Source organism: Schizosaccharomyces octosporus (assembly GCF_000150505.1).
Source record: "Schizosaccharomyces octosporus yFS286 unplaced genomic scaffold supercont6.3, whole genome shotgun sequence".
NCBI classification, from domain to species: Eukaryota; Fungi; Ascomycota; class Schizosaccharomycetes; order Schizosaccharomycetales; family Schizosaccharomycetaceae; genus Schizosaccharomyces; species Schizosaccharomyces octosporus.
The window spans coordinates 938,672-965,934 of record NW_013185621.1 but is presented as its reverse complement, the minus strand read 5'-3'; the positions used below and the strand labels follow the sequence as shown (position 1 = coordinate 965,934).

At 38.9% G+C, this 27,263-nt stretch overlaps 10 protein-coding genes across 10 annotated transcripts; 2 read left to right on the top strand and 8 right to left on the bottom strand.

The window, feature by feature from the left end:
- Positions 1 to 12: 12 nt before the first annotated feature.
- Positions 13 to 1,005, top strand: SOCG_04123 (poly(A) polymerase Cid12; the record flags this gene model as incomplete). Its single annotated transcript, XM_013164965.1, has 1 exon — positions 13 to 1,005. The coding sequence occupies one exon, from the start codon at positions 13 to 15 to the stop codon at positions 1,003 to 1,005; it is 993 nt and encodes a 330-aa protein (XP_013020419.1).
- A 62-nt stretch (positions 1,006 to 1,067) lies between these two features.
- On the bottom strand, positions 1,068 to 1,797 carry SOCG_04124 (N-acetyltransferase). Its single transcript, XM_013164966.1, has one exon. The coding sequence runs from the start codon at positions 1,744 to 1,746 to the stop codon at positions 1,309 to 1,311; it is 438 nt and encodes a 145-aa protein (XP_013020420.1). The 5' UTR covers positions 1,747 to 1,797; the 3' UTR covers positions 1,068 to 1,308.
- A 33-nt stretch (positions 1,798 to 1,830) lies between these two features.
- Positions 1,831 to 3,956, bottom strand: SOCG_04125 (Trp-like ion channel; the record flags this gene model as incomplete). Its single annotated transcript, XM_013164967.1, has 2 exons — positions 1,831 to 2,766; positions 2,808 to 3,956. The coding sequence occupies 2 exons, from the start codon at positions 3,954 to 3,956 to the stop codon at positions 1,831 to 1,833; spliced, it is 2,085 nt and encodes a 694-aa protein (XP_013020421.1).
- A 394-nt stretch (positions 3,957 to 4,350) lies between these two features.
- On the bottom strand, positions 4,351 to 6,609 carry SOCG_04126 (uncharacterized protein; the record flags this gene model as incomplete). Its single annotated transcript, XM_013164968.1, has 3 exons — positions 4,351 to 4,896; positions 4,984 to 6,317; positions 6,513 to 6,609. 3 exons carry the CDS (start codon positions 6,607 to 6,609, stop codon positions 4,351 to 4,353), a joined length of 1,977 nt encoding a protein of 658 aa, XP_013020422.1.
- A 345-nt stretch (positions 6,610 to 6,954) lies between these two features.
- On the bottom strand, positions 6,955 to 8,934 carry SOCG_04127 (oxidoreductase; the record flags this gene model as incomplete). The annotated part of the gene is made up of 4 exons (XM_013164969.1): positions 6,955 to 7,136; positions 7,206 to 8,561; positions 8,638 to 8,799; positions 8,895 to 8,934. The coding sequence occupies 4 exons, from the start codon at positions 8,932 to 8,934 to the stop codon at positions 6,955 to 6,957; spliced, it is 1,740 nt and encodes a 579-aa protein (XP_013020423.1).
- Positions 8,935 to 10,227: 1,293 nt separating this feature from the next.
- Positions 10,228 to 12,774, bottom strand: SOCG_04128 (transcription factor Gaf1; the record flags this gene model as incomplete). Its single annotated transcript, XM_013164970.1, has 1 exon — positions 10,228 to 12,774. The coding sequence occupies one exon, from the start codon at positions 12,772 to 12,774 to the stop codon at positions 10,228 to 10,230; it is 2,547 nt and encodes an 848-aa protein (XP_013020424.1).
- A 1,629-nt stretch (positions 12,775 to 14,403) lies between these two features.
- On the bottom strand, positions 14,404 to 14,703 carry SOCG_04129 (DASH complex subunit Dad5; the record flags this gene model as incomplete). Its single annotated transcript, XM_013164971.1, has 1 exon — positions 14,404 to 14,703. One exon carries the CDS (start codon positions 14,701 to 14,703, stop codon positions 14,404 to 14,406), a length of 300 nt encoding a protein of 99 aa, XP_013020425.1.
- Positions 14,704 to 16,152: 1,449 nt separating this feature from the next.
- SOCG_04130 (AGC/NDR protein kinase Mug27) lies at positions 16,153 to 18,694 on the bottom strand. Its single transcript, XM_013164972.1, has 3 exons — positions 17,880 to 18,694; positions 17,391 to 17,840; positions 16,153 to 17,348 (listed from the first exon to the last, which is right to left on the bottom strand). The coding sequence occupies exons 1-3, from the start codon at positions 18,600 to 18,602 to the stop codon at positions 16,506 to 16,508; spliced, it is 2,016 nt and encodes a 671-aa protein (XP_013020426.1). The 5' UTR covers positions 18,603 to 18,694; the 3' UTR covers positions 16,153 to 16,505.
- A 347-nt stretch (positions 18,695 to 19,041) lies between these two features.
- On the bottom strand, positions 19,042 to 22,425 carry SOCG_04131 (uncharacterized protein; the record flags this gene model as incomplete). Its single annotated transcript, XM_013164973.1, has 2 exons — positions 19,042 to 22,170; positions 22,243 to 22,425. The coding sequence occupies 2 exons, from the start codon at positions 22,423 to 22,425 to the stop codon at positions 19,042 to 19,044; spliced, it is 3,312 nt and encodes a 1,103-aa protein (XP_013020427.1).
- Positions 22,426 to 23,191: 766 nt separating this feature from the next.
- Positions 23,192 to 26,716, top strand: SOCG_04132 (translation elongation factor eEF3). The gene has a single exon (XM_013164974.1). It carries the CDS (start codon positions 23,427 to 23,429, stop codon positions 26,562 to 26,564), a length of 3,138 nt encoding a protein of 1,045 aa, XP_013020428.1. The 5' UTR covers positions 23,192 to 23,426; the 3' UTR covers positions 26,565 to 26,716.
- The last annotated feature ends 547 nt before the right edge of the window (positions 26,717 to 27,263 follow it).

Sequence of the window (27,263 nt, the reverse complement as noted above, 5' to 3'; positions counted from 1 at the left end):
TTCCCCTTAGGAATGGGTCGTTTGCTGTTAGATTTGGAGCCAGTTCCGTGGAAAAAGAAGGAATTGAGCGATGATGAGCGAATACTATCTTTCTTGGACTTTATACGACCGAAACACGCGGAGCTAGAATATCGAAAAGAGATTGTTCAAAAGCTTCTGAATCATTTGCAAAATGTACTCTCAAATCCAGAATTGCAGGAGTATGGAAGCTTGTTTACTGGTCTCTCTTTAAATATTAGTGATATTGACTTGTCCTTAAAGAGTCCTGCTGTAGGCGAGATGGATAAGCGACGTGTGACAATGTTTTTACGCACGTATTATGATCCAAACACGGAATTTCATTTTGGTGCACGAGTTCCGCGCGTTTACTTTCACGATGTGAGCGGTATCGCCATAGACTTGACATTTGCGAACGAAAAGGCTTGTCTTAGTGCTGAACTGCAGTTAGCATATTGTAAGAAAAATCCAGTTTATGGAACGTTATTGATGCTTTTGAAACATTGGGTTTATGAGCGAGACCTAGACCGTGTTCATCATGGTGGAATCAGCAGCTGTGCACTTTCTTACATGTTAATCGGATGGCTCGAAATGAGATATCATAAAAAGGGCTTGTCATCAAAGGAACAGCCTTTACGATCTCTACTACAAGACTTCTTTCATTTTTGGGGTGTCGAATGGTCTTACGAACTCTTTGTTTTACGTCCACTGACAGGACAAATAGTACCAAAATTACAAAAAGGATGGTTTCACGAGGCTGTACCAAACTTGTTATCTATTGAAGATCCGTTGGAGAAAAACAATGACATTGGAAAACAATCTTTCCAGATAGCTATGATTCAAGCCGCTTTCCTAGCTTCATATAATGAACTATTGTCTGATAAAGAGTGGCTTAATACTTTTGCCATCACAGAAGCAGAGCTCAAGTTATGCGAAAAGACAAGCATAGCTATGCATCCCCCATCGCTGGTTTCTCAATACGACGATGACGATGAGGAATCTCAGTGATGAAACATGGTATAGTGGAATACAGGACTACATACATGGCTTACAATACAGGGACGTATTCAGTAGGACTAAACCCTTACAGACAACTGAATGTAATTACATATAACTACCAAAGGTACGAATAGGTTGCATTCATTTTTTGTTCATGGTCTACTTTTAAGTATAAACGAGAAGACCACTTGAGTTTGGAACTTTTCCGTGTATGAATTACATTCATCAATTTTGCAAGGAAAAAGGAAAGGTACTGACCCCAAATAATAGGAGATGTATGTTCTATGCACTTGGAATTTTCTATCGGTCATCTTATTGTAGATGATGTACAAGAATGGCTGTCTCTTCGTTTCCTGAATCGCTCAATTCTGTAAATCCTCGGCCCAAAAACCAGTTTTTAGAGTCTAATGCCAAAGGGAGTTGAACGTAAACTTCCTTTGATCCGATTTCTTTAGCGCTGTTTATGACATGCTCCAAAAGTTGGGATCCCACACCATATTTTCGGTAAGCTGGTAACACGCCTAAAGACAAAATTTGCAGTTTATTGCTTTTGTTGTGAGTCTCTTTTTTACAGCGAACAGCTCCTACACAAACGTTGTTGAAATACGCATATTGTGCTAAGGGTCCTATTTGCAAAGTTTCTTTGTAATACTGAGGAGAAAACGAACGAATTTCTTCTGGAATTGTTTTCTGGTTTATCACTTCCAAAACTTTTAAGTTATTTGAATTTATGGCGTCCAACTCAATCATTTTAGTTTCGTTTCTGTCTCTGTTTATGGATACCTTTTTGGTGTTAAAAAAATAAATTTGGGCGCTATGATATATAACGGTAACTCACTCAAACGGATTTGAAAATGGTCTATAAAATTCTGGTGGAGTTCGTTGGATTTCACTAAAATCCGAAAAAGAATGTGAGGATTTCGGCGATGGATGCATAGACATTGGTATGGCTGTAAAGGATTCTTCTCTTGTTATCGGACAGTTATTTTCATAATGAAGACAAGGAGCCTCTTTTTCTCTCTCGAAGGAAGTATTTTCAAGTAAGAGCGAACTCAGTGCAGGATCTTCTTTCTTCTCATTCTGTTTATGGTCACCAATATCTAGCTGTTCATCTTGCTGAATCGTTTGAAGAAGCCATTTTGGTTGATACTTAGTTGCGCTGCATAATGTTCCTAGCAAACTCAAGAAGTTCAGAAATCCCCAAATTGTAAGCGCTGAAAACGCAAGTCCTTGGACGATTATGATAACGATCCCAATCACAACCTTAAAGATGATATTTGAATTGAAGGCCATTGGTATTAGTAATGCCATAGACAAAAGACGTACAATGCTAACCAAAAGTGCGCACATCATGCTGTAAAGTCCAAAGTATGGACGAAATCCAATTAACGAAGCAGTTGCAAGCACTTCAAAAATGAAGAGTACAATAGCTTGGGCTTTCCCATGATTTTGAAGAAGTGCGAAGAAGAGGCCTGAAAGGAGGACTACCGTGAAACGTATGAGGAAGAAGTACCAATAGCGCTCCTTCAAACTCATATACATCCAACTCAACCACGGTAGTACATTTTGATCAGGAAGGCTTTCTTCCTTTGAATTTTTGTTTACATATTGATTGTTACGGATAGTTTTCGCTAAGCTTATAAAGCACCAAGCAAAGATCCCCACTAATAAGGCGAGCAGTATAGCCGCTAGAATTACAGGACCATAGGCATCTCTTAATGTAAACTGGAAGCAAGAAAACATGATCAGAATAGGAAGACAGAGAAAAACCTATAATAAGTTAGAAATTGACTGACTCATGAACGGCCTACCCATTTCATAAGTGCATTGCAAAGGAGTCTTTTCCAACATTCTACTGCGTTATTATTGCAAGAAGGGAGATGCTTGAAATAAAGTTTTTGAAAAAGTGTATTAATGCACAGAAAACCAAACATAATTCCTCCGATAATTCCGATTGAGATTACAAACCATATCAGTGAAAGTGTAAATAAATCATTTGAAGGGATATGAAGTTTGTTTGCTAATCCTACCAATCCGGAGTATGTACCAATGATAGAATCTTCAGATTTGAATGCAGTTGTTGTGCGACGTTGTATGTCAATCGACCGTGAATTTCTATCACCACCTGAATGTTTCAAAAACGAGTTTATGCTGTTTTTGAGTTTTTTATCTGGGATCAATCCTATAATCCATGCAAAGTTACTGGACCACGATACCAAAATTTTTGGTTGTTCAACCCCAACGGCTGAGGTTAGAACGATACAATGTAGAAAGTCCACTATGTATTGAATTGAAGGCATGGAATTTGTAATTACGGGTCGCAGCATATACAAATCATGTTTCATGCCAATCGCACAGAAGCCAAGAAATCCGACAATGGCCAAACAAAAAGAAAAGATCGAGAGTGCCAGAATCACCCTTTTTTGAAATGTGTGCCCATTCTTTAAAGATGCCGAAATGCACGCAAGAGATTGTGCTTCGTTTATAGATGAGTTCTCTAAATCCTCTGTGCGATACATCCTAAATTTGACAAATCCCTCAAAATCAGGAATGGTCCATGCTAGATTCGGAACCATTTTGACATCTTGATAGCTAATTGGAAGTACGCCCTGTGCTTCAATTATTGAGTCTTTTTTTATCGGGCAAACATTTCCCAAGTTCATGTCGCATGGATCAAACGTGAATCTAGCACGCTGGCTGCCGTAAGCATCGACCACTATATCAAATGTTACATTTGCATCCAAATTGGAACGACCATGTATGTCTAAAACAATAGACAAGTTACGTGAATAGTAAGTGGCATCGAATCTATCAAAAGATACTAGAGAATCCTGCATACATGAAGTATATTCAGCGGTATAAAGACGATTATCTGGTCGCTTTTTTATTCGAATTAATCCCTCTGATGGAAGTATCAAACCGCAAATTAACGTTAGTAGCACTATTAATACACATATCATTTTCTTCCTTTCATTAAGCAAAGGTTAAATCGAAGCAACAAACTCATAGTTTTTAACTGAATTATTTTCTTTATGACCGCATTGTAACGATTTTGACTTTATTAAGTTCAGATTTTCTTAGCTAGAATGCTGTCAACTGATGGTAATGTTGACGAAACACTAGAATTTTTAACACACTACTAAATGAACCCTTCTTACAATATTAGAAAACTTCAAATAAATAAATACATCTGTTTGTATAGGATATATTACTTTACTCGGATTTTGTAGTAATGAATGTAACCTCAAGCATTGAGTGGGTTTCGAAAAGATGCTAATTGTTTTTCATTAAAACAGCGACAAGTATAAATAAAAAAGGCCAATGAAAAATCCTTAATAAGAGTATAATAAACCGTTAATCTTTAGAGCTTTCATGATCCTTTTCATGATATAATGTAGTCAATTGTTGCATGAGACAATTACGAAAAGGGGTCAATAAATGCTTTTTAGTCATAGTTAAATTCATATTGCAGTCCGGTAATTGGGGTTGAGGAGCGCCTTTAGCTGTAGTTGGAGTGATGATAGCAGATCCAAAAAGTTTGGCCAAATGAAAATACCATTCACTTGTGCATTCGTTCTTTTCAATTGAAACTTCCTGTTGTTTTTTTAAGTCATTACTGTAAGCTTGAATCTCATGCAAAACCTTCTGCTTAGTATCGTCATCCAAGGAGTTCAGTGCATCTTGAGCGGCCTTAACGGTATCTGGCGACCTGGAATTGATTTTACATTCATCTAGACAATGGCGGTACCAAACGCACCATTGAGCACATAAATCAGGGGCATTGACTACTAAACGATGAACAAAACGAAGAAAACAGCTCTGATATTTCTCAACCAGTTCAACGAAGCTCGACAAAGGAGAAGCTGCCTTCGAGAGTTGGATAAGATCGTACATAAAACACTGGAAATCATAAATTGCCTGTGAAAAATCCGCAGCTTGATGAGCATCGTAAATAATTGTGTAAAAGCAACTCATGACCTCTCTTACTATATCAGTCAACTGATCGCCTTCACACAAGTCATGAATAAGGCATTCACGGTCACGGTGTGTCAAAACAGCATCAAGGTACTTCATCGCCGTTTGGACCCCAACATCTGAAAAGGGATCAAATTTACGACTATCTTTCTCACCATCACTTGATAAAGAAACTGTATAAACCTCGGAGGAATCGACATTGCTTTCTGAAGTAACTTTTTCTTCTGCGGAGCCAGTAACATCAGTTTTTAATTTTTTTTCATTTTGATGCTCCTTTAAGACCGCAACAGTTATATTAAGCTTTTTCTGGATGCTTTGGTCACGAACTTCATCTTGACGAATTCTAGGTAGTTGCGCATACCATTGAATTGCTTCTCTCATTTGAGTCCATTCCGGATCATCATCAAATTTTGTATCAATTTCTTTTAATAAATTATCTGTGTGTTCCAGATCGGCGTTGAAAATTCCTGAAAGCATCGTCTGAAGCAAATTACGGCTTTCGGCAAACCACGAGAGAGGTTTCATCAGAAACAATCGAGTAAGCCCAGACATTAAAAGCCCAGCATTCCCTACTCGGAGAACCTGTCGAGTCAAAAACCATGGAACACGATTATATATGCGCTCAACAATTCCTTCCGGCCCCTTTCCATTATTTTCGAGATGAGGTGATTGTGGAATTCTGTCCACAATTACGAAAACGAAATGTAAAAGAGATGCAATTGTATAGCGAACATTCTCAGCTAGCGACTTTAAAGGTTCGTCCCAGGTGCTAATGTCTTCAGACTCACCGAGGAGACGAATAAATTCGTCCAAACCATCGCCGTACACAAAAAGGGAGTATGCTTCATTTAATCTCTCTCTTGAAGGATACTTAATCGGTCTTGAGCTTTCATCGAAAGTTACATTTGCAAGACTCTTCTGCACTGCATTTGTAGCATCGCTTTCTGTAGGTACCGACGTTTTTGAGTTGGGTGAATTTTTCACATTTGAATGAGATGGATTATCCCCATCCTTATTGTCTTTTTGTTCCTTATTTTTGAAATCTACAGGAGCTTTTCCCATAAGCCCTTTGGCCAATACATGCATAACAACAATTACGGCAAACCCGATCATTTTTCGCTTGCTAACCCGGCCATGGTCGTACGAGTCCGAAAGGTTATGCTTGCCAATTTTTTCTAATAAAGGCTGAAGTTGTCCGCTCCAAAACTCATCCGGTGCCTTGTTCACACCTGGAAGGGTGGGTGTAAATATGCAATTCTGTACGATAAATGTCATAACTGGAGAGACATCAGCGTCCAAAAACTCTTCCTTAAGCTTAAATGGAGGTCCAAACTTTGCTAGTCGACCTAGATTCTCAGTTAGACTTCTATAACATTGCTACCGTGAAACTTAGTTAAACAGTCGATTGTTCCTCTCTACTGCCATTTTTTTTGATAAAAATAAATGCATTAAGATTCATTCTTATTCATGAATATCTAAAGCAGTCAAAATCCTTCGGAGAAGACCCTCTTCGAAGTTGTTCAAAGGAAATCGGCCATTACCTCGTATGCAAAACCATTTTGACTTACCAGGAATTTTGAGGCCGCTAAACTCATGCTGCAGCTCAAGAAGCAGCAATATTGATGTTAAATCATCCATTTTTGTAGCTTCAACTTTTCAGGAAGAAGGCATTGACACTGGGTAACTAACATTTGGTAATGACGAAAGCATACTTTGGATTGAATAACGAGCAACAACGCATGCGTTATTCAGAATTCAGTTTAACACCTATTAAGTTTTCCTTTTTGGTACTAAGAAACAAGTGACTTTGCAAACGTAAATAAACAGAAAAACGTACGACTAAATGTTGAACAAAATGCATTAGCAAATAATAGAGAAAATAGTACAGCAATTGTATAGAAAAGCGTATCATGAAAATTAAACAATGAACAATGAGGGATTCAGAGGAGACAGAAAAGAAGAAACCACGAAGAAGCATCCGCACTAACCAAATCTTCGTGGTGTAGTAGATGTAGATGCAATCGACGGTGGTCGAGTTGGTCTAGGTGTAGATTTTCCATTTATTGATGATGCGCTGCTACCCGGAGGTCTCGTTGGATAACGACTTGTGTCATATAAAGCTGTCATCGGGTCTTCTAAAATTGGAATAACTGGTTCACTTAATCCTATAAGAAAAAATAATTAGTATTTAAACTTGGATTACGAATCTAATAGACTTGGATAGTATTACTTACCCTTATGAGGCGGTGGGCGGCCAGTCCAAGTATAACGGCGATCGCTCGAAGAGGAGGCACTCGATGGAATCCCTATTGAACTTGAGGACATCTGAGAGTTTCTTCGATTCCTTCGTTGCGTCAACGTAAGCATATCGAAAGCAGGTGCTCCTCCTGCTACTGAAGCAGTTTCACTGGGAGCATTAGGAACCAATCCGTCGGACATGCTAAGAATATCTGACACCGACCCCGCTTTGTTCATGGTGAAGGGGCTTCCACGCATATTCCTTCCTGTAAACCTTGTTGGCATTGCTCTTCCTTCAAGACCTGCTGGGGAAGATAAATTAACCATGGATGCACTTGGAATTTTATACATTGAGCGATTTGAGGGTACTTGGGAAGTTGATGAGGAAGTAAATTGTCGTTTGTTCAAGAGATCATCCATACTACCCATCCTTGTAGACATACCCAATGTGGAACGTGATGGAGATCGTGCAGTTAACCCAGGTGGTGATACACGACTGGAGGGCATAGCTGGAATTGGATGAGGAACAGCAGGAGTAGATGTAAGATTTCTTTTAGCTTTTGCTTCAAACAAAGCGTAAATGGTCTCCATGTAGGGCACTAATACTTTATACCGATTGGCTAATTCAACCGGGTATCCCAACAGTACCTCAACTTCCAAAGGACGGTGAGCTAAATAATCCTGAAATATGTACGAGGGACGGGGGGCTGCTAACATTCGATTGGCAATAAACCGTTTCAATGATTCTTGTTTATCTATAGGAAAATCACAACCTTGCATCACAGCAATGGAAAATGCTTCGTTCATTATACCATTAATAATTTTCACAAAAGGTTTAGCTCTATAAATTAAAGACAAATTTGGTTCTTCATTTAATATAGAAATTGGAAAAAAGGCCATATGGCCAATTCCGGTTTCCCATTGTTTTTGCTGAATTTTAGGAAGGAATGTGCAAGATACACCGCCTGCTTCCAAAGTCAATGTTAACGTTTCAATCATGGCATCCTGAACGGAGTCTGGGACTTCATCTTCTTCGTCCGTTAGACCTAAATACATTACACTACTAGCAGTATCAGCAGCAAATGCAGTATGTTCAAACTGTAATGGTCCCCTCTGAACGAATTGGTCTTGAATTACGAAAGAAATAATAGAGTTGTTTGGGAAAGTCTCCTGTAAACTTTTTTCAGCACCAACGATCCCGGTAGTATTTAAGACGACACAGGTATGACCTGGGGTAACGACGTCTTTTATAGCAGTTCCAAGATCATAAACAGAAGGAAGAATTTTTAGGCATACAAACACGTAATCAAAAGGTTCGTCGTTTGTTACTAGTTGTTCAATTGTAGGGACAACTAAAAGAAGTATATTAATATTTATAACGAAGACAAAGTATATGAGACAATTCGATAAATTGAATAAAAAACATACCAACATCAGGTTTCCATTTAGTTGAACCAAACACGCTCGAACGAATACGAATGCCTTCAGACATTACGCTCTCACTTCGATTACGCCAAATTAAACTGGTATGGCAAGCTTGGCTCTCCGATAGGCGCCAGCCCATAAAAGCAGAAATAGCATTGCTACCGACTATAGCATTCTGAGTTAGTAACCTTTTGAAAGAAGTTATCTTCATAATCCCAGTTGGATTTATTTATTATAAAAAGGAAAGCATTGTCACGTACCGCTTAAAACTCTAAGTTTTGAAACTCCTTCTGTAGACATTATCGAAATATCTCCAGTGTTGCTAGAAAAGAATGAGAAAGGTAACACTGATGACTGCGATTGAGTAAATGTATATTATAATAAATAGAGTAAGTTTTTTCTTTTTAGATCAAATTAATGAAGCTTTTTGAAGTTCGGATTGCGCTTTAGTATCTACAGTTGTTGACTGAAAGCGTTCAACTACAGCACAAAATCTACCTGCAGAACTGCAAAAACTTCATGCAGTGTATTAAAAGAGAGTGAAATTCAGTATAATTAACGCTTGGAGCGATGAACCGCTCAATTTCCAAAATCCTTACTCTGTTTCGAAGTGTTCAGTGTATGGTAGTAGGTAAGTGCGTTAACGAATGTATGTATAGGGAATATAAGGAAACGATTTCATATTTTACATTAACTTTCCCACATATAAAAAGATTTGGAGTAATTCTTTTTACTACTCATTTTACTATTGCTGGTATTTGTTTTTCGTCTTCCTAATATCCTGTAAATTCCTCATTTATGACACGCTGAAATAAACAGTTTCTAACTAACGACTTCGACTAATCAAAATTATATACAAGATCAATGCTGTCTATATAGAATACGCTCATTAGCTATAATCTTTTGTCTTTGTCTCCACTATATTCGAAATCCAAACAAAATATCAGTAAATAAACTAAAGAGAAGAAAAGAACAGACAATGTCATTACGAAACAATCTAATATTGGTGATCATGTTCTACATAAATTAATTTGATGAGTATGTACGTATGTATGTAGTTCAACAGCAACAGCTTGGCAAAAATTGGATTGCGTTCATGATTAATGGATACAATTTCGTATAGGTGATAATAAACATTTTTCATTTTTCATATATCTGGACTCGACAATTAATTAAACTACAAAGCACCCATAGCTAAAACAAAACAATACCAGAGACAAGAGATATAAAATTGAACACAATCATTCTAGCTTCCTTAAATCTCTGGACTGTATGTTCACGTATTTTAACATACTTAATTACTCAAACACAATTTTCACGTCTTGTTGTCGCTATAGTGGTCGAAAAGTAATAGTAAGTCTGCTCAGCGATTAAACTCAGTCAAATAATTCAGTAATTAGAAGGTAACGATTAAAAATGCTAAACACGTTCAAAAAAACTCATCGGAAACAATAACATCAAATAAAGTCCATTAAAACAGAGGACTGATAAAATTAAAAAGAAAAAAATAAGAAAAGAATTGACTGTACATAATACAAAACTAAGAAAGGATATGCCATATTAAACGTCAGAGATACCACTGTCTCCGGAAATTTACATGACACTATACCAATCCCATGATGGCTTGGAAACCCTGTGCAAGTCGGTAGCATCCACTCCCATCGCTTGTGGGTCAGCAATGGAAGGCATCCCGTAATCAGTATCAAAGGTATCAAACAAGGGTGAATTTACGCTTTGCGGCGCTTCCGATTTTATTTTCCCTACCGAGGATTCACGCATATTGTTTGCAGAAGACATGCCCTTGTTGAAGGGCATTCCATACTCATTAGAACTCTGCGCGAATTCAGGAGATACTATAGCCGAAGGCTGTCTTACAGAAGGATCCTGCATTACTGGAGACTCTACAGACGTCCTTCTGTCAACCATCAAGCTATCATCGTTACTGCCGGGCTGTTGGGTTAAACCGGGAGAATAACTTTTTTGACCGGTTACTGTTTTAACCTTCACTTCTTCTTTAGCAACGGATTTATTAGAGCTTGATGGCTTAGAACCACTTTTTCGCGGTGCTGATTTTCTTGGGGTAGCGGACCGTGAAGCAGGAACACTAGCATTGCTTCCAGCACCACGGTTCCTTTTCTTTATAACATCCGTCTTTAAACTCAAAGGACGAACCACGCCATTAATTTTCATAAAAAGACCACATGCGTTACATAGTGGTTGACCATCAGGACTCCGGCGCCATAACGGAGTAGTATGAGTCTGACAATTTGTGCATGTAGGTGTACCGGACATACCTTTTTGAGTATTTTCTTTTTTGTCTTCAGTTGGTTTTTCCTTAGCGCTTGGATCAGGAAGATGATCGACATTTGGATTTAATAAAGGATGACTAGGAACAGCACCAGTTGCAGAAGCACGCTTCTTCATACCGGTTGACATTCCTTCCACCGAAGCTCCGGCGACCGACGTAGAAGATGTAGAGCGGTTCAGGTAAGGCATGTGGTTGTATATACCAGGACTTGATCCCATTAAAGTAGGTTCTTGAGAATTAACTTTTCGATGTGGGACGGCAGCAAATTGTGGACTCGATTGGTGGATATAATTGTGAGTGAAAGAAGATACCGAATTGTTGCGCAGAGGGGCGGCACCCATGGCCGTGCCAACACGCATAAATGGCGGAGAAAACATATCGGAACCGGGTAAGGAGTTATTTGAGCCTATACCATTGGATTCGGCGCCAGTGCCGGTCCATTCAGTGTTACGTTGAAAGGCGCTGCCAACAGATTCATTTTGGTCTTGGTTTAAGTCGACTGGTTGAGCCATATTAGCAACTGACCTGTTAGGCCCGTTACGGAACATGGAAGAACGACGGATACCGGCATGCGAAGCGGAATTAGGCAAAGAGCTTGCCATGTGCAAAGAAGACAAATTAGAGAAAGAGCCGGAGGAAGGAGCCAAAGGAGAAGACATATCAGTAGCTTGTTTGGGTAAATCAAATACATTATTATTAGCAGGCTCGGGGAAAAAGGATTGAGTCGGTGTCATACCAGCACTCAAAGGGGAAGATATGCCATAAAGATTTTGACTATTATAAGAGGTACCGAAGCCCTCTTCAGAGGGAGCGTGGCCACGCAAAGAACCGGTGGATATACTACCTGGAACAGGGAAACTAGAAGGGCCATGTTCGAAACTAAAGGAGGTAGCAGCAGAGGAAGAAAATAATCCGTCGTCATGATTTGTTCCAGCATCGACAAAAGAAGGAAATCCATTATTATCTTGAAAAGACGAAGAGGGTTCCGACGGAGTCATATCGAAATCCAAACCCAAAACATCTACATCAGACTGTCTGGAAATAGGAGTGGTAGCAGAATTCATATGCGGATTGGCGGGATTAACCATACCAGATGCTGAAGGAATGGGCACGGACTGTAGGCCGGCAGCCAAAGAGGAAGAAGGTCGAGAATTAAAATAATCGGTGGGGGCAGAAGCCGGAAAGGAAGAAGGACCAGTATGGTCGAAAGACTTTTTAGCAGCATCGAAAGAATCAGACGCGTGAATTTTCGGGGAACTAAAAGGATGGGAGTCAAGATCCATAGAAAAATCCACATCGCTTGAAGGGAAATGGGAGCTGGTGATGGGGCGTTTCTTGCTTTTTGCAGAAGCCTCATTAAAACTAGATTTTCGTACAACTCTTTGAAGATAATTAAGCTCCATCATGGAACTGCCCGAGGTATCAGTGGGAACGCTATAGGAGGGAAGGGTATTCATTAAGCAATTAGGATCGGATTTTTGGTCGGGAGTACCAGAGTTTAAGGATACATTATCGGAGCTATGTGGGTTGGAATGAGGTGTGAGGGGGCTAGGGGAAAACTTATTATAAGCTGAAACACCGGAGGGGGTAGCATTGTTGGAGAGATTAGATTGCTTTTGCAGATTAATAGACATAAGACGCCAAGACAAGTTTTCTACACGACGACCATTTTGTATATCAGACTTGGCTTTAGACATCATTTTCCAAAGATCCTGAGCCATATCACTTGGAGTTTGCAGTGAAGAATTTTGTTTTGAAGCTTCACGGTCGAGTCTCATTTGAAGAGCGGGATGGTCCGACTCTTTAAAGATTTCTTTAAATTTCAAATCCATGGAAAAGAAATAGAATCAACAAGACGAGAAAACAAACAACAAAAAAAAGAGGTAATAAAAAAAGGAAGAAAGAAACTAGACGAAAACGGGATAGGAGGAGTGTGGTCGAGATGCTAGTTTTTCAAGCAATGGTTATAAATCGGTTATGGATATAGCAAGGAACCAAAAGAAAAAGAGGTGAGAGAAATGATAACAGGGGATGAAGATTGAAAAAAAAAATTAAATTAAAGGGAAACAAAGAAGAAAGCCAAGACTCAAGGGTGAAAAAAGAAGATAGACGTTTTAAACTTCACCAATACAAGAAATTTCGGGGAAACACGTAAATAGAATCAAACGAAAAGTAAGAATCCTCATAAACTAAAAACAAGAAAACTCACGGAAAACCGCTAAAGCGAACCACCGCGAATAGAAACAAAAAAAGAGAAAAGAAAAGAAAAGAAAATGAAACTAAACGAACCCAAGAAGGAGAGATTGGCAAAGAAAAAACCAAAGGAAAGTCAAGGGTCAAATTCGAGAATCAAGCAAGTATAGCACGTGTTGCAGTAGTAGTAGTAGTAGTAGTAGGATACAAAAGGGAAAGGAATACCACACGCCAAAAAGAGAAAAAAAGGGACAATTGGATTCCTAAAGAATTTTTGTAATTTTCTAAAAAGAAAAACTAAAAAATAAAATAAGACGAAACAAAATAAAACAAAGGGAATTCCAAAAAAAAAAAAAAGGAAAAAGAAAAAGAACCTAAACACCTAAATATCTAAAGAAACGATACAAAGAGGTGGCGGGCTGGGCTGGGCTGGGTTGAGTTGTAGTTGGAGTTGGCTTGGAAAAGCGAATTTGACGACGAGGAGACGAGGGAGGAGGGGATACAAGTCGCAAAAGTACGAAATAGGATGGAATGAAGATTGAATGAAAAGGAAAAAGTGAAATTCAAAAAATACCAACAAGGAAAAAGGATTGAAATGAAAAGCAAATGCTTGAATTTCAGGGCACCACTCTCTCGACAAGACTGAGCTTGTTGGTTTTGGCAGTGGTAAAAAGAGAGGTATTTCACTGAATGAGCAACGAAGCGAAAGAGATTATTTAGATCTCGTTATATTGAATTAACGCAAAAAGACCGAAGCGAGATGAATTTTTTTAGAAAAGAGAATGACGGTTGACAAAACTATGATCGGATCACTGGTAATTTCATAAAAGGATCCCAATGATTGGTGAAGGGTGATTCATGTTTTCATCAGCGATTTGATAGTTACGACAAACAAACAGAAAGACAACAAATAAAATTTTTTTAAAGGAAAGGGAGATAGAAAAGGGAGAGAATTTTTGCGAAAAGATAAGGAACGTGAATGATTTGTTTTTGACGCGTGTCCGTTTGGTTGTCTTGGGATGGATGGGTTGGAATGGGGGATTGAGTTTGTATTGAGTGTTGGAAAGAAAGAGGAATAGTGAAGGGAGGAAGGGTACGATATTTAAAATACGGTGGTAGAGGGGATTTTGGTAAGAGAGGATTGCGCAGGGGAGTGAGGAGGAGGAGAGGGAGGAAGAAAAGGAAGAGAAAGAGGGAGGAAGAAGAGGTTGTTTTGTATAATATAGAAATGAAATGAAATGAAAACGAAAACGAAAAGAAGAAAAGAGTCACTTTTCCTGTTGGAAAAAAGTCATGTTGGATTCGGACAGGACGCGACCAGAAGCCATCAATAAAGAAGCTTGAAGAGCACCCATACGTCGAATTGCTTCGGCTTGGATGGCGGTAACGTGAAGATGATTTTCGAGATGGGATAAATTTGCTTGCAATTGAGACAGCTGGTCAGCAAGATGGTTCATTTGGACGGCTTTGACTTGGTTGGGAGAAGGAGCGAAATTATTGTGGGAATTGACAAAAGGAACGTTTCCAGTTGTATTGGTAACGGTTGGAACGATTGTAGAACGACGCATTATGGAAATCACGAAAATGTAAACAAACTAAGAGGATGGGAGAGAGCAGCTACGTTTACAAAAAGAAAAACAAAAACAAATCGTATACCGAGGTAGAGTGGAATGGAAGGAGAAAGAGGGGAACTCGTTATTTGGTGAGAGAGAGAGGGGGGAGGGAGAGAGAGAGAGAGAAACATAGAGAAAAGGAAGAAAAATTTAGACTCGAAGAGTCTGCAATTAAAAAAAAAAAAAAAAAAAAAAAAAAAAAAAAGTAGTGAAATTGTTGGTTTATCATTTTCACCATTTTCTTCTTTTCTCCTTCACTCTCTTCTTCCTCTCTCTCTTTTCATTCACCTGGTCTCCCTCTCTGTCTCTCTCTCACCATTCTAAAAGGCAATTCTTTTTCTTTTTATACTCCTCCATTCATAACCATCCTTATATTACGCTTATCTCGCTGAAATGGAATCTCCCACTTTTTCGCCTTGTTGGATTGGGTCTTTTATTTTTATTCTACCTCTTCTCTCTCTGTCTTTTGCGCGCCTACGTGTGCGTCTTGAACTCTAGGTTTTTCGTTTGGAATGATGTGAAGCATCGTAATGCGATTGAAATTGCGACTTTTTTATTTAATTTATTTTCCTTTACTTTTTGTTTATGGCGAATCAAAATCCATCCATGGATCGATTTTTTGAAACGATTGCATTTTATCATTTGTTTTTATCCCAATGAAAAGTAACACGAAAGAAACATCTCTGTCATTCATTTGTGGAAAACAAACGTCTTCGTTTTACTTTTTCATTGGGATAAAAACAAAACAAAATTATGAATTATCATTAGAGTTTTATTCTATCTCGTAGATGATGAACAAGGGAGCCGACGATAAGATTTCAACAAAGCAAAGAAGCAAAGAAGCAAAGAAGCAAGAAATTGAATGGAGTGAAATGAAAGTGATGAAAGAGAAAAACTTTTAGAATCTTTTATCATTTTCAAATTCTTTGGTTTCTTTTCTTTTTATTCAACGTTTTATCTTGTTTACGTCTTGCGTATTGTTTAATTTTTGGTTTTGATGGTTTCGTCATCAATGTGAATTTATGCTTGTCTTGAAAGGAAAGAAAAAGAAAATAAAAAATTACCTTTTCTTTTTTTTTTTTTTTTTAATTGCAGACTCTTCGAGTCTAAATTTTTCTTCCTTTTCTTTATGTTTCTCTCTCTCTCTTTCGCTCAGTGCCTTGAAATTCGTTTGATTGTAAATGTGATGCTGCATACAAAACCTATTCTTTTTCCTCATGAAAATGGCTTGAATAACATGCAGAATTAATAAAGAAAACCCTTTTTTTTTCTCATTTCCAAAAGAAAAGAAAGAAAAGAAAAAGAGCCAATTCAATTCAATTCAATTCAATTTAGTTTTAATTTATTTTTTGTTTTGTTTTGTTTTCTTTTGGAAATGAGAAAAAAAAAAAAAAAGACCGACTCTTCATTCTTTGCGATCCAACAATATATTTTATTTTTCTCTCTTGCTCCTTTCTCCCTATTTAAACTACCGCGGGTATTAAAAAAAGTTGCGATTGTTTTCGCAAAACTTGTCCTTGTTTTAAAGTATCGTTAAGCTAAAGCACAAAAAGAAATCATGACTTTTCTCGTTTCCTTTTGTTTGTTTTCACTAGAAAATTCCTCTTTACCTTTTCAACTTTTCAACTTTTCTTTTTTCTTTTTTCTTTTTATAATATTATCCTTCCAATCAAATTAATCGTTTCGGCTTTCCATCACACGTTGAAAGCGATTCCTCTCTGTCTTTTCGGTTTATATTCTCCTCAGAAATTTCCTTCTCAAAATAATACTTCATAGTAATCCTTTTCTTTCCTCCTCAAATAATCATTAGGATGCAATTTCTTCTTTCCTCCATGCCTTTTCTTTTCCGCTTTCAGCTCATGATACAAGGGAGTTGTATCAGTTGAATTCGATAAAGCTGCCAGCTCATTCCTATCCACACGATTTTTCGCCATCTTTTTCTTTCGACTACTTTCTTCCTTCTTCTTCTTTTTCTTTTTCTTCCACTCTGGTTCTTCTTCACCTTCTTCTTGTTGCTTGGCTGGCTTCAGGTGGCTCGTACGGTGTTTGTACGTAAATCCTTGGAAGGGACGTTGGTTGACGACCTCATGGCGCTTGTACATTTTCTCTTCCATAATCCTTTTCTTATCGTAAACATCTCTATACGCTTCCATAACCGCTTCGTTTGAGAAATCATCAAAGTGCGATGTATCCAATGGATCACTCAGATGAGGTATAAATGGTGGTCTTCCATGACTTCGTAAATGATTCCAATGAATCTTGGAAAAGTATGGATGCTTTTGAATTTCTCCCATACTTTGAAATCGCATCTCCGGCTCACCTAGGCATCTGAGTATGAACGACCAAGCATCGTCTGATATACAAACAGCCGACTGTTCGTATTCATCATTCTTATTCTTTTCTGGTCTTTGTAAAACATCTTTCCAAAAATAAAGATTCGTCCATGTCTCTTGTGTTGTCGTTCCCGAAAACGGTGGATAACCTACGGCACACTCATACAGAATACATCCCAAAGACCAATAATCTACTGTCTTGTCATATCCATCTCCATAAATTACTTCCGGTGCCATATATTCCGGGGATCCCACAATCGAATTTGCCTAAATCAATGTTAGTCCCTTTCTACTTGCATCTCTTCCTACCCGGTATCCATTTCTCTCTAAAAAGGCTCTATATATGTTTCTTCGCTGTTTTTGTGTTAAATACCCACTCTGAGGAGCCTCTGCGCTCGCAAGGTTTTTCCTGAGCTTTCGGATCTGCGCGCTGTTCACAATTCCCGTGCTGAGTCCAAAGTCTCCTAATTTCAAGTGTCCGTTTCTGTCAATTAAAAAGTTCTCTGGTTTTAAGTCTCGGTGCGTATATCCTAATTTATGAACTTCATTGACTGCCATAAACATCTCGGCCAAATAAAATCTAGTCTGTCTTTCACGAAGCAATCCATGCATAGCTAAATATGTTCGGAAATCTCCTCCTGGAACATATTCCATCGCCAAGTATACGAAACTTTGATCTTGAAAGGCATAAAACAGTTTGATTAGCCATTCGGAATTCGTGTTTGTCAACACATCTCTCTCGGTCAGGATATGCCGTACCTAATTTCAGTTAAAAACTCCATCTTGAAGAACACTTACTTCACCCATTTGCTGCAGAACCGCTTTCTTCATCATTTTCAATGCTACAAATTCATGGGTATCTTTCTTCTTGGCTAACCAGACAGATCCATAACCTCCTTGTCCAAGTTTTACGAGCAAATCAAAATGATTGCTTTGAACTTTAGTCCTTCTTTTCCTTAAAAACGCTCGTTCTCGTCCACAGTGCTCTTTCCATAATTTCTTTTGCTTCGAGGCTTTTAATTCCTCACTGAAATGGACAAACTGATTGAAACGCTCTTTTCGTAATTTATAATAATCTATTAATGAAATGTAATGATTTAGAAAAAATAGTTGACAAGCAACCCTTTTTCGAGCAACCTCTGGTCGACTTAATACTTCCACTTGACTAGGACGTAGCAATTGATATCGTATGGTTCCAAGCCTCACTGTTCTCTTCGAATATGCCTTCCTTTTCTCATCAGGTGCATTGCTTTTGTCGTGACTTAAAGATGATACACTGGGAAGAACATTCTCTTGATTGTTGTTTCGTGAACTTGAGATGCTGAATGGATTCTCTTGGATTTCATTTTGATATTCTCTCTTTTTCTTTCGCACTAATTTATTTCTCCCAACCTCTCTTAGCTGGTTAGAAGATGGATTTCTTAACTCTTTGTCATAGCTATTTAACATTGGATCTTTTCGATTCTCTGATTTATAATCATCAACTCCATAAATACGATTTTCTTCTTTACCTTTCTTCATAGTTGTAGTGAAGCTAAAACATCTTTCTTGCTTCCCTTCATTGAGATTTATCAATCATTAAAATGTAAACAAACAAAGCTGGTGAAATGCACAATATCCAGACAACGGTAAACAAACAAACAGACCATTCCAATTAAAAGTACTTCCTGAGAAACACAAAATAGTATAGAGATACAAGACAGTAAAAACATCTAAGTGGTATTGATTATAAAGGATTCGTATTTCTATAGCTATTTCAACTACATATAAAACACTTTATTAGTATCATAATTGTAACTTGCTTATTCTGTCTATTAAAGAATTAGAAAATTGAATGAAGTAAGCACGGTAAAGCCCATTCCACAATATTATTAAGTCTAAAAATACAAAACTTGAAAGAGAACGATAAAGAAAGAAAATAAACCATAAAAACAACAAAAGAGTGGATGTCTAAAGACTATTATGCATCTGCGTCGTGCGACGAAACTGAATTAGTACGTTGTGAATTTTTATCAAACGTGATTTGTTGTGAAAGACTTCGATTTTGCTTGACCAAATCTTGAAGACGTTCTCGAGCGCCTACTTTATCACGTTTGCGGCCTTCTTGCTCAGCTTTGAGTTGAAATTCCATTTCTCGTAACCTCAATTGCCAAATATGACTCATCCCTTCAGCGTCGCGTTTCAACGCGGTGATGCCACGTTGTACTGCTGACCTGTCAGGCGAGGACTTTTTGCTATCTGGTTGCTCTGAAGTAGTAATTGCCCTTCTTGAAGACATGGGAGAGGCTGGTCTAGGGCCTAAAGTTGAAACATTCATCAGTCGAAAACGTTCTTCCAATTGACTAAGCTTCTTGCTTCGAGCCTCCAGGCTAGTATCAAGTTTACCGATTTCAACTTTAAAGTCTCGTTCCATAGTTTTACACTTCCTTTTAAATCCTTGAACGAATTTTTCCAACTCCTTAAGCTGACCATGCATTACCTGGCTCATACCAGAAAACGTCGTTAAAGCATCAGGCCCACTACTTCCACTAATTATATTAGTCGAAGATAGTTGTATCAAGCGGCTGATAACTGTCTTAATGAGATTGTTCCTTTCTTCTATTTGGTCTTTTAAGCGTTTTTCGGAATTCTGCAGAAGTTTAAATTCCCTAGATTGAGACCGATCAGAAGGACTCGAAGAATTGCTGAGACTTCGACGAGTATTTTGCAAGCTCAATGCATCCAGTTCAGATTGCATTACTTTCTTTGACCGGCGTTCTGATTCAAGCAAGGCTTTTAGTTCTTTTTTCTCTAACTGAATTGACTCCATAGAAGCTTCCCTCTCTTTAATTATTTGTTCGTTTCTGTTGAATTGTCGAGTAGATTTTTCCATCTCAGAGTTCAATCGGTTGCCTTCATCCTTTAGTTTTTGCACTTGTCGAACAAGCAACTCAGCGGAACAATGCTCAACCTTTTTGTCAAAGGTTTCTAAAATAGCACTTTGAAGAGAAGAATAGCTATTTTGCAAAACAGTATAACGGTTTTCTAGTGCTTCGAGATTTTTCAGAACTGTTGCCTTTTCTTGGGCAACTGTACTCAATTCACGCTTCTTTTCTTCTAATTGGGTAGATAAAGTATGGATTGCTTTACTTTCATCTTCTTGTGAATGTTTCAACCTATTGATCTCCGTTGTTAGTTCCTCAACACGCTTCTGCAATTCACTTTCCTTTTGGCTCGATTCCAAATTGTGATTTTTTAAACTCTCAATTTCAGTATACATGGACTCTATTTTTTCCTTCAATGAACCGTTTTCATCAGTGGCTGATTGCCATAGTTTATTGGAATTTTCCAATTGACTATTTAGAGAGTTTATTTCTGTAGACAGTGTATTTGAGTCTTCTAGCTTTTGACATAATTCAGCGACTTTGCTTTCGGATTCCTTCAATCTATCAGATTTTTCATGATAGCTTTTAGAAAGATTTGAGAGCTCGTCTGTCAGTTTCTCAACTTCTTCTTTGAACAGCCCAATACTTTCTTCATTTTCACGTATTGTTTTATCAAAATGGTTGATTTCTGCTTCGGTATCCCTTTTTAGATCATTCAGAGCTTGCTCATAAGCATGAGAGTCATTGACGGATTTGGTCAATTCGCTTTTTGCTGTATGCAGATCTTGAGTAAGTTCCTCCACGTATTGCTGTAATTGATCTACATCATCTTTCCATTGTTGCTCCATTTTAACGAGTTTATTTTCACAATCATACTCGATTTCCTCCAGCTGCTTATAAAGTTGGCTGAGTTCAACCGCTTGTTCTTGCGTTTTCATCTTGCAAGTCATCATTAAATCCCAAATCTCATTTTTACTTGCTTCAGCTTCAGCAATTGTATTTAACTTTGCTGCATCAAGCTCGCTCCGAAGCTCTTCCATTTCTTGTATAAGTTTGTTTTTTTCTTCCATTTGAAATAAAAAGGCTTCGTTCTGCGCTCCAAGATCTTTCCTTAAAAGATCATTAGTACGTTGTAGACTTTGTATAACCCTCTCGTCGGGTGTTCGAGGTTGAATCTGACTTTTTTGAGCAAGCAAACTACGCAAAGAGTCAACTTCCTGTAACAGAGTTTCTTTTTCACGACGCTCACTTTCTAGCAGAGAAGAAAGAGTATCCTTCTCATTACCATGATACGGGTCATACGTAGGATTCGATGGTGTCCGCCGTTCGTTTTCAGCTTTAATTAGTGCCTTTTTCGTGGATTGTAATTCAGAAAGAGTTTCTGAATATTTTTGTTTTAAATGAAAGAATTTCGACTGCAGAGCATCTGACGAATCAGTAGAGGGCTTTTTTTCATATGAAGCTATCTTTTTTTCATAAGTAGCCACTGCACGCTGCAATTGCAACGTAACAGTTTTTAGATCTATATTTTGTTTCATTATATCTTGAACCTCCGAGTCGTGAAATTTGTTTAGTTGATCGTATAGGAAAAAGCATTTCAGTTTCAGGCCAAATGCTTCCTTACGAAGATTATCTATAACATTTGCTTGTTCCTTCAATGTCAAAGAGGCTCCTGGTGGTGCGTCTCGAAACTCTTTACTTAAAACACTCTTTTTTTCTTCCATTTCTTTCATTGCAGATGCAGGTATCGATATGTCAGATATTTTTCTACTCAAAACCGTAGTATCTGGTATTCGTGACGAATACGCCGAGGAACTTTCCTCTTTAATAGGAGTAAGGTACCCGGGCTTCTGATGACTCTCGTGTTCCAAATCGTCGCTAAGCACTACTTGTTCACGAGGTAATGATTCATTAGAAGAATCCTCATCTGATTGATACAACGTTGAAGGATAATTTGATTCCCCATAAGCTTTCTTTGCCGTAAGAACTGGGGATAGCTGTTCGTCCGTATCGGTTTCATCGTCACTATTTAAAGAGATCCCCTTTGAAATCAAGGATAAGGGGGTCAAAGGAGCGTTGTTTTGAGCCTGTTTGTTCGGCGTAGAAGAAATCTTTGCTGATAATGGTGAGGATATAAATTGATCAAATTGTCTATGATGCTCCTGTGAACTTGTTTCAGTTTCTTCTTCGTGGTGAAAAGGTTTAGAAAGTGTCTTCTCTTCTACCTGATTGAAAGTAGGCTTAAAGTTTCCATCTAGTGATATGTTTTCTTTTCCTTTTTCCTCCTTTGTATGTACATTAGATTCTGACTCCGTTTGACTGTGGTCATTATTTGAGCTATGCGAACTCTTTCGATAGGGAAGATGGGAACGTAAAATAGCGACTTCTTCATCGGTTAAAGAAAGACCAGAAAAATCATCGGCTAAAAGGTGAAGGAATTTAGCATCACTCTCGTCTGAGCTTGATGAACGTTCCTCCATAGTGACTATAGAGGTAAATCGTTCCTATATCAAATATTGAACATCAACATGGACTCTTTCTTATCTCTTTATATTTTAATATATATTTGGTTGAAAAATGGAATGTAAACAATAATTGTATGAGGTAGGAAATGTGTTGTCTGTGTTAATTACCTTCCCAAGAGGTGTACGATACAATACTAACGGTGGGTGTGAACAATGAAACATTTCTATCCTTGACAAAGAAAAGAACAGCATTAATAAGAAACTCAATTATTTTGTAATAATAAGAAAGAAATTTAAAACTAATAAAAGAGGTTTCGCATTAAAATTATCTTCAACATTTTTTGGCAAATCACTTCACCACCTATACCACACTGGCAGAAATATGGACCACAAACATACTTTTTAAAGCCGTTCTACATAAATTAAATTGCTATCGTGTTTGAACTGTTTCACGAGCATACCGCTTTTTGTTCTCACTAACAAAACAGAATCAAACCATGTAGACCATTTACAGATGAATAAACCCAAAGGTGAAAGAAAAAAAGAAATATGCTTGAGCATCCATTATAACAGGAAGTTTTTCTATAAGATCTTTTTTAAATAGTAATAAAAAATCGAATACAATATAATGCACCTTGTTTACTTCAAATTACAATATCAATAGAGAAATAATTTTCAATTTCCATGAATACTTATTTGTTTACTTAGACATTGCTACATAGCTCACTAATTGTTATACTGAAATCCAATTTATTTGCTCAATCAAAACTAAACAACAAAAAGCGCCCACCAGAATTCACAACTTTTGCCTTTCAGAAACGACCAGTTGCCACCTCCAGTTTTGGACGAGACAAAAGGCAGTCACATTCTAAACGCGCACCAATTATACATACATATTGTTCAGTTCATTTTTCTTTGTATTGTGACTGTTTGTCTTATTTCCCGTAAATTTGACATTCAATTTTGATTCATATACAAATATCCACGCTCCATCTTAACAACAACCAACTCCCAGGATGTCTGCAAAGAGTGAGAACAAGCAGTCAGTCAAAACTCTTGATGAGTTGTTGAATAACCTTACCGTGTGCGATGCCGCACAAGAGGCTGACGCCGCTTCGGCCTTGGCATCCTTCGTTAATGGACCTATTGAAGAGCAAGATGCTCCTTCTTTGGTCTTCAAGCACATCCAAAAGCAACTTAAGGACAAGAAGATTGTCGAACGTGTCTTGAAGGGTATCGAGGCCGTCGCCAACTTCCCCAACATTGCTGCTGATGTTGAGCCTTACTTGGTTGAACTTTTGCCCGCCGTCGTCGAAAAGGTTGCCGACAAGCAATTGAACGTCAGAGAAGCCGCCTCTAAGGCTTCCCGTGCTATTGTCCGTAGCACCTCTGCTTATGCCGTAAAGGCCACCGTTCCTATTGTTCTCGAATCTATTCACAGCACTGGTAAGTGGACTGAGAAGATGAACTCTTTGCAACTCTTGGACCTTCTCGTTGAGACTTCTCCTTCTCAACTTTCTTACTCTCTCCCCTCTATTATCCCCGTTGTTTCCGAATCTATGTGGGATACTAAGGGTGAAATCAAGAAGCAATCTAGAGAGACCATGACTAAGGTCTGCACTTTGATTGCCAACGCCGATATTGACCGTTTCATTCCCGAACTTATTAACTGTATCGCTCACCCCGAGGAGGTCCCTGAGACCGTTCACTCTTTGGGTGCCACTACTTTCGTTACCGAAGTTCAAGCCCCTACATTGTCTATCATGGTCCCCTTGTTGGCTCGTGGTTTGAACGAGCGTGCTACCCCCATCAAGCGTAAGGCTGCCGTCATTATCGACAACATGTCTAAGCTTGTCGAAGACCCTCAAGTCGTCGCTCCTTTCTTACCCAAGCTTTTGCCCGGTTTGTACCACATCAAGGACACCATTGGTGACCCTGAATGTCGTTCCGTTGTTGAACGTGCCATCACCACCTTGGAGCGTGTTGGTAACGTTGTTGACGGTAAGATTCCCGAAGTTTCTACTGCTGCCAACCCCGAAGTTTGCGGTGAAACTTTGAAGGCCGTTCTTGGCGACAAGAAGGTTCCCCACCACGAGGAAGTTATTGCCAAGTACGCTGCCGCTGTTGCTGCTCAACTCGTTGAAGAGAAGGACAGCGACTCTGAATCTTGGATGCAAAACGTTGCTCCCTTCGTTGCCGCTTTCGTTCCTGAAGCCAACGTTGCTGTCGTCGTCGAGGACCTCCGTGCTCGTTCCATCGCCAAGATTCCTGGCCGTGGTGCTCACCTTGAAGAAGAAGAGGAAGGTGAAGATCTTTGCAACTGTGAGTTCTCTCTCGCCTATGGTGCCAAGATTCTTCTTAACCGTACTCGTCTTCGTCTTAAGCGTGGTCGTCGTTACGGTCTCTGTGGTCCTAACGGTTCTGGTAAGTCTACCCTCATGCGTGCTATCGTCAACGGTCAAGTCGAAGGTTTCCCTACTCACCTCCGTACTGTTTACGTCGAGCACGATATTGACGAGTCTGAGGCTGACACTCCTTCCGTCGACTTCATTATGTCCGACCCCAACGTCACCATTAAGAACAGCGAAGACGTTGTTAAGGCTTTGAAGGAAAACTCTTTCACTGATGAACTTATTGCTAAGCCCATTGGTGCTCTTTCTGGTGGTTGGAAGATGAAGTTGGCTCTTACCCGTGCCATGTTCAAGAACCCTGACATCCTTTTGCTTGATGAGCCCACCAACCATCTTGATGTTGTCAACGTTGCTTGGTTGGAGAACTTCTTGACTAGTCAAAAGAACGTCTCCTCCATCATTGTCTCTCACGACTCTGGTTTCTTGGACCACGTTGTTCAATCTATCATTCACTACGAGCGTTTCAAGCTCCGTAAGTACATTGGTAACATGTCTGAGTTCGTTCAAAAGGTTCCTTCCGCCAAGTCTTACTACGAACTTGGTGCTTCCGAAATGGAATTCAGATTCCCTGAACCCGGTTACTTGGAAGGTGTCAAGACCAAGCAACGTGCCATTGTTAAGGTTAACAACATGTCCTTCCAATACCCTGGTACCAGCCAACCTCAATTGGTTGACATCTCTTTCCAAGTCTCTCTTTCTTCCCGTATTGCTGTCATTGGCCCTAACGGTGCTGGTAAGTCTACCTTAATTAAGGTCCTTACCGGTGAATTATTGCCTACCACTGGTGACATCTACCAACACGAGAACTGCCGTATCGCTTATGTTGCCCAAGCTGCTTTCGCTCACCTTGGTCTTCACCCCGACAAGTCTCCTTCCGAGTACATCCAATGGCGTTTCCAATCTGGTGAAGATTTGGAAGCTATGGACAAGGCCTCTCGTGTCATTAACGAAGCTGATGAGGAAGCCATGAAGAACAAGATCTTCAAGATTGAGGGTACTCCTCGTAAGATTTTGGGTATTCACAGCCGTAGAAAGCTTAAGAACTCTTACGAGTATGAATGTTCTTTCACTGTTGGTGAGAACATTGGTATGAAGAGTGAACGCTGGGTTCCCATGATGTCTTCCGACAACGCTTGGTTGCCTCGTGGTGAGCTTATGGAAAGCCACGCCAAGATGGTTGCTGAAGTTGACCGTGCTGAAGCTTTGAAGAGTGGTCAATTCCGTCCCTTGGTCCGTAAGGAAATTGAAGAACACTGTGGTCTTTTGGGTCTTGAACCCGAATTGGTTTCTCACTCTCGTATCAAGGGTCTTTCTGGTGGTCAAAAGGTTAAGCTCGTTTTGGCTGCTTGCACCTGGTTGCGTCCTCACGTTATTGTCCTTGACGAACCCACCAACTATCTCGACCGTGACTCTCTCGGTGCTCTTTCTAAGGGTCTTAAGAGCTTCGGCGGTGGTGTTGTCTTGGTCACTCACTCCCGTGAGTTCACTGAAGGTTTGACTGAAGAAGTCTGGGCCGTCAACCACGGTAAGATGACTCCTTCCGGTCACAACTGGGTTCAAGGTCAAGGTTCTGGTCCTCGTATCCAAGAGAAGGAAGAGGGTGATACCTTCGATGCCTTCGGTAACAAGATTGAAAAGGCTAAGAAGCCCACTAAGCTTACTGGTGCTGAGCTCCGTAAGAAGAAGAAGGAGCGTATGGCTCGTCGTAAGGCTGGCATTGATGTCAGTGATGATGAGCTCTAAATTGACTCATGCATACGATAATCTTTGCGGGCATTTAGGTTGTTTTTATTACGGTTTTGATTAATTAGATGATAGTTAGTAAACTATTAAGCAGCTAGGAATTAATTTGGAGTTTCCTGCTAAATATGTGACATTTGACTGTAGAATATCGAAGTAGTATTTGTAGTAATGTAAGTCGGGAATTGACTTTTTCTAAAAAATAGTAGTGGGCGGCGGATCAAGAGGTATAGAACGCGAAGGCGATGCTGTCTTGGAAGTTTATAGATTGCTGAAGACAAAGTAAGCATTGGGAGGGAGACGCGCACTAGGGAAAAGGCGCTTTTGATTCCTTTATTAAGTATTGCTCGAAAAATGTAAACTGTTTCAAACTGGATGGTTTTGATTTTATTTCAGAAAAAGATTATCAATTTTTAAAATCCCAAATTGCAAATTTTCCTGTTGAGGGGAATAAGATATAACTGTTATTTTCTATTTTGAACAGCTCAATTCATATTATCCTTGTACGAACGAAAGTTTTTTTTTTGTATTCATACAACTATAACAAAGAAAAAAACGTAGCTAGAAAAAAAAGGAAGATGTCTCGGATGAATGAAATTTTTTTTTTTATTTTTTTTTTCTTGCTTTTCTACTGTAAACAAATAAACGCATTTATGTTGTTCTTCAGTAAAACAATTCCTTTCGCTATATAGTCTCATTTAA